General features: G+C 42.2%; 1 protein-coding gene across 2 annotated transcripts; it reads right to left on the reverse strand.

Annotated features, from left to right (window-relative positions):
- Positions 1–1402: 1402 nt before the first annotated feature.
- LOC116181239 (pickpocket protein 28-like) lies at positions 1403–7645 on the reverse strand. 2 transcript variants are annotated; one of them, XM_031501540.1, is made up of 9 exons: positions 7458–7645; positions 7165–7407; positions 7002–7110; positions 6795–6955; positions 6541–6745; positions 2149–2419; positions 2040–2099; positions 1810–1987; positions 1403–1766 (listed from the first exon to the last, which is right to left on the reverse strand). In XM_031501540.1, the coding sequence occupies exons 1-9, from the start codon at positions 7589–7591 to the stop codon at positions 1511–1513; spliced, it is 1617 nt and encodes a 538-aa protein (XP_031357400.1). In that variant the 5' UTR covers positions 7592–7645; the 3' UTR covers positions 1403–1510. The 2 variants fall into 2 exon arrangements, with proteins under 2 accessions (XP_031357400.1, XP_031357399.1); XM_031501539.1 differs by having other exon boundaries at positions 2037–2099.
- Positions 7646–10940: the final 3295 nt, after the last annotated feature.

Raw genomic sequence — 10940 nt, forward strand, 5'->3', positions numbered from 1 at the left:
ACAAGCACGTAGCCCAATTTCATTCAAGAGAACTAATACCTCAAAAAATCAAATGCATTTGTTTATAGTTTGTAGTTAAGTAGTCAATGAAAGTATTTAGAGAAAAGATTTATTTGGATTAAGCTAACTAGTAGAAAAAAATTAAATGTGAATGAACACCTGTAAGCAAACTGGTAAGCCCTGAAGCAAAGAAATGAAGGAGGGAACTGTTTAGAGATAACATTACTATTAACATTACAATTAGGGTCAAAGTTTTTTACGGCAGTATTAAAGCAAACATCACAGAAAAGGCAGTTCTCAAGCAATCAAGTATTATTTTCAACAAACCAGCATTAAGTTTCATTTATTTCATAATCTGTACACTTGAACCGAAGTCACTGACTTAACTGCGTTATTCGATCAAACTAGGTTACTGGGTCAAATTGGGTCCCCGGGTGAAATTGGGTCGCTCGGTCAAACTGGGTCACTGGGTCAAATTGGGTCGCTGGGTCAAACTGGGTCACTGGGTCAAACTGGGTCACTGGGTCTAACTGAAAAGAGTATGACGTGACCCAGCGACCCAGCGATCCAGTTTAATTAGGTGACCCAAGTGACCCAGTTGACCCAGTGACCCAGTCCAACTCTGTCTATGACACCGTTATTGTGGCTTCAAATTATATTATAAATGTCATACAAGGTTAATGACCACCCAATTCTTGGTGGAATCCAGTTACACGTCCTTGAACTTCTGCCTGAACTCACCTGTGGTTTATTTAACGATACAATGGGGTCATTGACCTTAGACGACCCGGGAAGTGAAATTTGACGCCGCAGCAAAAAAGGTAATTGACCTTAGACAACCTCAAAAATTAAGTGTGGTGTAATTTTGCATCGTAAAAAATGAAATACGATATTCAAAGCTTGCCCTTTGAATTTTACCTTGACCTAATTTCGCCAAAGTCGCCACCATATGGCGAGCAAACGTATTTAGAAAAGCGTGCGCTGATTAGGGCGGTCCTCGGGCTAGCTGCGAGGTTCCGTAGACGCAAGTAGGGGAATGACATACGGGCAGATTGTTGAATCACAGCTGGCAATTGCTTTGGTATCGTTTCGTCTGTGTACTTAGGCATCTATATATAGAAAATTTAAGTGAGAAAGCTCCAGCTCAAGCTTGATCGCAGTAGTGTGCGAGCCATTCGTTCAATTTGTACGATCGCCCAAGTTAAAGACAGATCGTCGCTGAAAAAACGTAATTCGTTCGTGGGTCTGAATTACAGTAGGGCCATACTTTAAACCCGTGTATAAAGGATATTTGTTTAATTTTTAAAAATTCACTGAAAACCAGCAACTAAAGAATTCAGTAACTTTTGACGTGCTTTTTGTAATTATTAGAGCTTGTGTGCCACTAGTTACTTTCAAAATTGCATTAATGGAGATCCACGCGAAGTAAGTGCAAAACAGAAGCTCAGGTAAATTCACTTGTGATTCACTCGTTCCCGAGTACCCTCTTGTATAGCACACCAAAAACGGATCATTCTATCTTCAGCTGTAGTAATTCCGCATCGCCGGACCAATAATGAGATCCATGCTTTTTGTAATTGCACCACAACCGGACGCTAACGAAGTAAGCAATCTCAACGAGCGAGATGAAGGAGAACCCCATGAACAGTCCAAACAATCCACCACAGCTCGATAGGAAATCCATCAGTCCGTAAAGCTCGTTCCTTTCCGACGTAATAAACTGTAAATCCCTGAAGAAGATCTGAACTTTGGAATACTCGTCGGTCCTAAAAAAATGGAATTAGTAGTCGACCGTTATCTCGCACGTACATTTTTTTTTGCGACCCGTTTTTGGACAGTATCGACTCCATTTGTTGCCACCTCCATTCCGTTTGGGAAATTTCCGTTTCGTAGTGGATGGAGTTGCACGTCTGTCGGCAGTCGCACATCTCCACAAAGTCGGATCCGTCGGTTGGCTCGCTCGAGTTATTTTCCACCGCAAACAACGCTAAAAAATATCTTTGGCATTCTACTTGCTTGCACAGTTTCAAGTCTACCACCTGCAGCCCGGGTCACGCAACCCCTTTTTAAGCGACCACAAATCGGCGTGGAATTAAGGCCTGGAATCTATGCGTTATCTACAGACAAAGCAGGGGTGGGGGATCTTACGTGGCATTTCGAAGGACACGCATCCACAATAGCGAAATGTGTAGTTCGAGAGGCACTCGTGAACACAGTTAAATTGGTCGTAGCTTTTGAAGAACATCAATCGCTTTTCGTCGGCGAAGTAGCACTCTCTACTGTCGGGGTGATATTCTGCAAGCTGCCTTGAGGTTTTCACAATCGTTGGTTTGACTGCCGCGACAAGGGCTTGGTTGAGACCCACGCGGAAGTAGTGATCTTGCGTAAACGGAATTTGGGAGGGATTGTGCAGTATAACCTCAAATAGAAAGAAACATATATACACATCTCTACGAACAGAATTTACATTTTAATTTATTTAATAGATAGGCAAAGTTGGAGTTTTGGAATTTTTTTAGGGTTCAAACGGTCTAGGTTCAAATTTTACAATATATTGTACGGTTGGGGAAACTGCACAAGTTCGAAGGTAATTGGTGGAATTCGCGATGGTTTTTTCTGCGTATTTAAATTCTATAAAGTATTGTTCTGATAATGGCTTTAGGAAGTCGTAGGTTCCAGGGAGTGAGCGATATAGGAGGTAAGCTAGGGCTTTTATTGCAAAGATAGCTGACTTAAAAATTACGCCGCTCTAAGATCATCAGTACAAAAATACAATTTAGGAGAATTTAAAGACAGCCTAGCTTTTCTTGCACTGTCGGAGTACAGCGAACCCGGTTGGCCTTAAAAAAATGTAAACCAAATTATTAGACGTCATATGGGAAAAGGCGTCAATTAGTCGAGGAAAATATAGACAAGGGTTAGTCTGGGAAGTTTTTGATGGCATTCGGTTGTAAGGGGCCGTAAGTGTAAATTTAATTCCATTTAGAGGAGTTTCAATTTATTACCAACAGGTGGGGCTAGTGTTTAATTCCTTCCGTCAGTCACCGCACATTTTGTCCACGCAGTACTCCCAACTCCACATCCAGGTCTGGATACAAATAAAAGCAGTAGAACAATCCTAAAGCTACAGGATTTACACCTGATTAACAGAATCTCGGAATGTGCATCCCACCCCACCACGCGCACACTATACATAGATTCTACGTAGAATATGCATACAGGGTGGCGCATAATAATTAGTAAGAAAGCAGTTTTCGGAAAAAAAGAAAACACACGTAGATCTTGGTTCGAAGGGGGGCATCTTGGCGTCAGTCTCCTAAGCAGGGTTGCCACATCTATAATAATTCTAAATTAAACGTTGGATCGAGCGTGACATGTTTGAAAAGGGTTCTTAATTTTCTGCACGGCTTTCAAATTTGAAGGATACAGTGTGTCAAATGACTCGTCGGGGCTAAAACCCAGACTGGTAGCGACGAAGGTCATCGTCGCGGACCAATCTGCAAGGTCAAGGTGTTAGCGAGAGCGGCCGTGCCAAGGACTGCGTGGCACAGGGGTGCAGTGTCGAAAACGGTGCCCCTCGAGTACCGTGCGACCTCCGAACGGTGGCTCTTTTCCTCGGGAAGGGGCTGGCAACCAAGTCCTGGGCAAGCGACTCTGCCCAGGTGAGACAAACAAACCCTTTCTGGGTTCCTCGCCAGAGGGGACCAACAAGTCAAGCTCTCAAAAGGAGTCCGACAACGGGGACGGCCTCTGATGGTGGGCCAGCTCCTATTCGTAACAAGAGTAGGACTTGCGCACAGAAGGTGTGGGCTAGAAAGCGCCGGTGTCAAAGCCTAAGGCTGTGTATGAATCGACGAAGGGGTGCAACCCCACGTCAAGGACCAAGCGTCTCAGATCGGAGGGAAGCACTCCAGGGTCTGGCCTGTGATGAAGCCTAGAGGTTTTGGAGCATCTAAAGTTGCGGAGGCACCACGAATCTATGGACAAGTCACTGCGGCGGGGCTTGGGTTAGCCATCGTTCCGATATCACACCCGGAGGTGAACGTCTGCACTTAGCCTCAGTCAAGGTGCATTATGACTGCAGTGAATGCACCTCGGCTGACGTGGTTCCGTTGGAATCCGCAGGGTGCCATTGCGGACGTATGCGAGGATCAGTAGACCTTGGACTGGTTGGAGAGGATTGTCACTCTTTAGGCCTTAGGCCCTGGAATCGCGCGTCTTTGAAGGATCAGAGGCAAGTCCATAGGGTAACCAAGGTGATGGCTATGTAATTCGAGCAAAATCCTGGTGTCAAAGCGAGCCTATGGAGGACGTTCTTTCGCAGGGAGGAGCCTGGTAGGGTCCTTCTCGCATTTGGTGTTGATGAGGGATCCTATCGGGCAATCCATCGGCTTTCGGGCAACGCGTGGGTCTAGCGCGTCACTTTTGTGACAAAAGCAAGTATTCCGGATGCGCCTGGTAAGGAAGAGTGTTTCACCGGGGCAGCTGAACCCAGTGCCGTAGCAACGGAGGGGGTCAACCCCTTGATATCGACCTCGAAGGGGCGTCAGGATTATTAGCTAATCGAGGAAGATGTCGACGCACTTGGCTCGACTGGAGATCCCTGGCAACGACATGGATTCGGAACCATCGGCATCGCTTGGGCAGGGGAACCTAGTGCATCAGTGATGAACAAGGGAACCTTCTTCCAGAGCAATCTGCAGCACAGTAAGGGGGCGACCGTCAACTAGTTGTAAAGCAGACAGGCGTATGATACAAGAACCTCGGGTTTACCGGGGGCGAGTAAAAGGTCTGGGACAGGTAGAGAACTATTTTTATTATAAGAGGGACAGCCTGTCTGATGTCCTTTATACTTCGCTATGGAAACAGACAGACGGTCGGAAGACTTCCATGCGTCTAAATGATTGGGACGAAGACGAGGAAGGATTGAGACAGACTTGGACACGGGCAAATCTGGGAAGAAACCTTCAGACCCGATCTCCTCCTCGCAAGAAGGGGATGTGATCCGGACTGTCCCACTAAGACTGAAGAGTTATAAGGTCATTCTCCCGGACAGGGAGCAGTGGCTGAACTCAGATTGCCCGGTCCTCAAACCTGAGGGGCTCGTGCGTTTACTTAAAATTTCTTTGACTTGACCGAAAAATAGCAACTTTTGCCCTTTTACCCCCATAACGAATTTATCGCGGCATCCCACGTGGTTACTCTTTGCGTGGTTGAAGATTGAATCTCTCGCAGCCCAAAGCCGAATTCCTTCAAAAAATGTGTCTGGGTTAATCCCTACCTGTTCCCTTTTTAATTAATTAACGCCCTTTTTCAAAATAGTGTATAGAAATTAACTGAATCATTCTTTGCGTAAGATTTAGGCTGTTCCTCGGATACCCACGCACTCAATTTTTTCAGATTCTACGATTTGGAGCGCGCAAAAGGTATTAAGATTTGAATTATTTATTATTATCGCCGACACGTTGGAACCAACGATTTCCGAAACTCATTACGATATCAACGCGCTACCGATTCAAATACGCAGATATGATCGCTAACTGTAAATGGAAACCCCCAATTTCCCTGCAAATATATATTTATTATAATAACGCGATTGTACTTAGAGTTCAGTCTCCCTAAAAACTCTTTCTCTGAATTGAACTTCTTTGAACAACGTCCGGACCACTTTTTCTGACGTCACAAGATGCTGGCTTGGCTGAATAACTAAGGAGTGGCCGTGTTCTATGGTGCAATGCCGCGGGAGGAAATTTTTTTTTTTTTTTTAGTTGGATCCATCATCGATCAAAATCATTTCGAGACATGCCGTCTGCATGATCTCGAATTTAAACTTTACTTAAATAATTTAAATATGTAGTCATCTTAATAGTTTCAATACTTTTATAAGTTCATTTTTTCCCCCCGTTCTTTTGAAATGTGTTAACCCAACTTTCAACCTTTAATGTAAAAATTCAACCCTCCGGTTGGTTGTCTTAACAAGGCTTGATAATAATTTCGTCTTGAAACTTAGGACAACCTTTCCGTTTTAACCACCCTTCAGGTTTTTTCACTTGGTTTCGGCCAGTTAATTATTAAAAAAACAACATGTTCGTCTTCAACGTTTGTAATTTACCGTTTTCCTGTTAACTTTCACATCGCCTGATGATGGCAGTACGCCGAAACTATAGTCGCTGTTATTTTTAAAAACTTCAACGAATAAAACTATATGGGGAAAGTTTAGAGATTTTTGATAACATAAGGAAATTTTTTGTTATTAAGTCCCACACCACAGTCTTGTACCACAAAACAAGGTTATTTCTTAGTTACGTAACCGGGGGTCAACCTCAGTTATGTAACTGGGGGAACCCCCTCACCAAGGACCTTGTGATGGAGAGGATGTCTCTTTTCTACAACACTTTAACCCATAACATGAAAATACCATTGGTAAGGTAAGGGCAAGATTGAACCATTTTGTTTGGGAAGGAGGTTATGAGTAGAACAAGGAGAAGAGAGGAAGGAATATGAGGCAAGGGTTAGCAATTGGTTATATTAGACAAGCACCTTATACCCTTGAAAAGCCTCGGTGCAGAGGTAGTCCAAGTTCTTCGATTCAACCCAGAACGTCAGTTGAAGCCCACCATGGATTCCCGGCATGAAAGTTCGACGCGGCATCTCATCGTAGTCGTTCTTATCACTGTATCCCCTCTCCCAAGTCCAATTGGACCGCCTTTGGTGATGGACATTGCGATTTCTGTAATAATTCTGCCTGAAACGTTAACAGGTGAATTATCTGCGGTTCGATCGACGAAACTTACGCCGCAAGATCGGTGAACATGTCTTTTCTGTCCATTAAATTAAAAGTAAAGCAAACGCCATCTGGCGTTATAATTGGAGTGAACCACTTTCGAACCTGGTCAGTGCAGTCTCTTCCAACCCAACTACACTCAACGACTGTATGATCGACATTCGGCTGCACCTAGAGATTTGCACAGTAGTGAGCCACATCAGGATGCCTACCTTACGCTGAAAAGGAACTCATAGAGATCTTCAGTTAGATTGTCATCGTTCTCATCGACATTACCCGGCCAATCGTTTGAGCACACCATAGACATGTACCTAAGAAGTTTCTTTCTAAAAATTCTCGGTTTCACTGTTAAACCCTGAAGTTTCGCGTAAAAAACGTACTGTTTGTCACTGAGTTGCTCCCCTCTTGTAATTTTCAGTACTAAATCTGTATAATTAGCAATGTCTTTTTCCGTCTTCACTTCCGGGCAAATAGTAACTGCTGGGAACGGAATCTCCCACACTGGTGTCTCGGTTGTAGCAAATGAAACGACAACTGGGGACGTTTGCCACTTGTGGTAAGCTTCCAGTATGTTAATAACGCAGAAGAATATACAAATGACGAGCGTGAGGAGCCACAACAACCTACGAGTTGATGGTGGGAGGCATGCTAGTGATGGCAAATGGATACCTACCTTTCGAAGATGCTGCGATTTCGCTCGCCCAAGAATTTAAAGCCGTGCAAACTGGTGTTCGAGCAGCATTCCGACATGTAACGTTTCCAATTCAGCGCAAATGTTGGATGGGAGCGTTTTGTACCGTCTGCCATGGTTGGACCGAGACTATATTCATAGGTTGGGAAAGCGATTATCCTAATTGTCAAATATTAGGATTCGCGCGAATTGTTTTATCAAACTACACCTTCGCACGTAGGGCTGCTTCATTTAAATGATTTGGGCGTGTGCCAGCATATTAAAATAATGAGAGTGTCATAACATTACTTAATTACATCCTTGTATGAATAAAATCGATCGCTGTACTGGCGACACTATCATGGATGTTAAAACCATTGGGAATTGAAACCCACATTCGAGTAATTAAGTGCAGCTCTATTACGATTACGTTTCCAATCGAACCTCAAGTTGCGTGCTCCATTGCGGGGTAATGGGCTCGGATACGACGAAAGAGCGTGGAGGTCCGCACCAAATGAATCGTCACCCACTTAAAATAAAGGAAAAAATTACTTGATTTAATTCCGAGGGGTAAACCGCAACCCAAATTTTGTACACTGATTTCCTATAAATATTAGATTTCCTCTGAGTTCCTTCGAGTTCTTCAGAGTTCATTTGATTTCTTCGGAGTTTCCCTGATTTCCTCCGAGTTCCTCCAACTTCCACGAAATACCTCTGATTTCCTTGGAGTTCCCTCGATTTTCTTTTGGAGTTCCTGTGAGTTCCTCTAATTTTTTTTAAGTTTTTTAATTATTTCATTCTTATTCCGTTGATTTAACAATTTCCTGGTAAGTAAAACCCGAGGTAAAACCATAAAAAAAAATATAAAAGTGTCAAGTGTCAAGTTAAAAAGTAATCGTAAACGATTTACATAAAGCGCATTTCCACTTGCATTCATTTCCCATTTGTAAGATGCAACTTCTGTTAAAATCGTAAAAATCCGGTCACAAATATGAAAGATAGCGTTGCACATGGGCAATCCATTTTTGACGTGCTACTTCAATTTCAGTTTATGAGAAAATTTCCTGTCAATGCTTTTCTAAATAAGAAAGTTGGAACGCGCATGCGGAAACCTAAACTTTAAAACTAATGTTAGATTTTCCTTTGTTCCAAGCGCCTAAGTATCAAATTTCACTTAAATAGTTCCATAGATAAAAAAGTTGGCACTGCGCATGCGCAAAATAAAAATTTTGAAACTGGCGCTAGATTTTCCTTTATTCCAAGTGCCTATGTATCAAATTTCGTTTAAATTCTTCCATAAAAAAAAAGTTGGCACTGCGCATGCGCAAAACCAAATTTTGAAATTGGCGTTGATTTTCCTTTATTCCAAGTGCCTATGTATCAAATTTCATTCAAATACTTTTATAAGTAAAAAAGTTGCAATTCGGTTTTAAATGGTCGAGATGCGAAAGGGCACTGTGAATTTTGAATCGATTCGATTCAACTTTTGGCATTGCGTATTATATGGCTAAAGCTATGCCCATATTGAATTTCATGCAATTCAGTTCATAACTAACGGAGATGTAAAAGCGATCGAACATTTCTAAACAAAGTTATCGTTCACACGGACAGATAGATGGACAGACAGACAAAGGAACAGACGGACAGACCAACAGGCAGACGACAGATAGCAATGCAAAATTATAAACGATCTCTAGGATCGTTAATAAACGGCAAAAGGGTAAAATTATGGAACATGTAAAAAACGGTTTTTTGTTTTTTTTACAATAACTTTTTTTGTAAGCGGTACAGAAAAAATTCCTTCCTTGGTACAAGACTCGACACCATAACGAACCAAATAGCGAAAAAAGTAGAACAATAGCTCTTAAGATTAAGAACTAGTAGCGTCGCAAAGTTAGCGGATGGACGGACGGACGGATAAAGACACGACCTTAGACGAAACACTATTTTATATTTTAATAGACCTATTTGCAATGAGAAAAACTCATTATTAAATGAGAAAAATACCATAAACAAATAAAAAAATTAGTTAAGACCAAATTAAATAATAAAATGCAGCACGAGTTCCTTTGATTTTTTTTAGAGTTCCCTTGATTTCCTCGGAGTTCCTGTGATTTCCTTGGAATTCCTCCTGAATACACATGGAATTCCTTGGAATTCTTACCTTTCCTAGGAGTTCCTCCGGAATTCCTATGATTTCCCATAGATTTCCTCAAACGTGTACACTGATTTCCCATCGCGGTTTACCCCTCGTTTAATTCCAGCATGAACGGTCGAGGTAGCTATGCACTCCCTGTGTTGCATCACGGGTAATGAATACCGATCCTTGACCCATTACGCATATTCAGGCGAAATACTAGTTTCATTGATTTTTCTGTTGCAATTTTGTGCGTCAATTTAAAAATGCTTGGGGAGGCATAAAATACCTAATTACATGCTCTATTCTGGGTCAAAAGTACTTTCCAGGGCAAGGGAAGCATTCAGTGTGCAACTGGTTTGCGCATTAAGGGGATAGACCGGGTACCCAACTGCTCAAAAATTTTTATGGTCTTCTCGCATGCTTCTTGGGCATTCGACTTAATTCACGTATGGATGGTTAGTTCATTTAATTGTAGACGCACGTAACACAACGTTATACTATTCTACACCACAGAGTGACCGCGCAATTAGTAAGGCAACAAATCTATCAGAAAGATCTTTCATTGGGATTACGACTGCTTGCTCTGGTAAACCACACCCGAATGCCTTTAAAACTGTTCCATACCAACCCCCTCCATTTTTTCATTAATTAATTTCAACTAAGTAAACCCATATTCCTCGTTCGGAAACCTCCGGGCCTTGGCCAGAAGCAGTGTTCCGAATGTTCTTGTGGCGCTCGAGTTACCGTACCGTCCCGCCGACCGTCGCCGTGTCCACCGTTTATTTTGTAAATTCAAATTTACATAAAATATTGTATTTTCTATTGTCTTATTCGCCTTTTTTTTTAATTGTACTCTACGTTTACTCTTAAACAACCGTTTGTGAGTACACCTCCCGGCAAAGTCCGTCTCATTAAAATTTGTCATCTGGACTAAGTTCGGGACCGGAGTGAAGAGTGGGGTCAAGATCAACGGGAGTTGTCGTTGTCAGAAATTATTATTATTATTTATTTATTAATCCTAGCCTTTCGGTTTAGAGTATTATTTAGGTATGTACAATAGCATATGATACTACTATCGGAGTAAAATGTAGAATCCGCTCACTTTGAAGGTTCAAATCTCAAAATCGCTGAAGCCGATATTAATGAAATTTTTGGAACGTATCAATTGGTAAGTTGTTGTTAACATACGTAAATTGTAAATTTTTGCTACCAGGACTTTTTACGTTATCGAATTTTTAAAATGTATCCCAGATCGAGTGGTTCTATCGACCGCAAGTCACTAAACGCTCCTCCCTCAATCACTCCAACTTGTGAATTGGACGCGTTCAGAAGTTTCAGAGGAGAGG

Source organism: Photinus pyralis, unplaced genomic scaffold (assembly GCF_008802855.1).
Source record: "Photinus pyralis isolate 1611_PpyrPB1 unplaced genomic scaffold, Ppyr1.3 Ppyr1.4_LG9, whole genome shotgun sequence".
Taxonomy (NCBI): Eukaryota; Metazoa; Arthropoda; class Insecta; order Coleoptera; family Lampyridae; genus Photinus; species Photinus pyralis.

What these genes read in the sequence shown, in the direction of transcription:
- LOC116181239 (XM_031501539.1), bottom strand. Translation starts at nt 7,591, where the DNA reads ATGGCAGACGGTACAAAACGCTCCCATCCAACATTTGCGCTGAATTGG. An exon ending in GAGCAACTCAGTGACAAACA is followed by an intron (nt 7,111 to 7,164) that starts GTACGTTTTTTA and finishes GAGAATTTTTAG; the next exon opens with AAAGAAACTTCTTAGGTACA. An exon ending in CGTGTCCTTCGAAATGCCAC is followed by an intron (nt 2,100 to 2,148) that starts GTAAGATCCCCC and finishes CATAGATTCCAG; the next exon opens with GCCTTAATTCCACGCCGATT.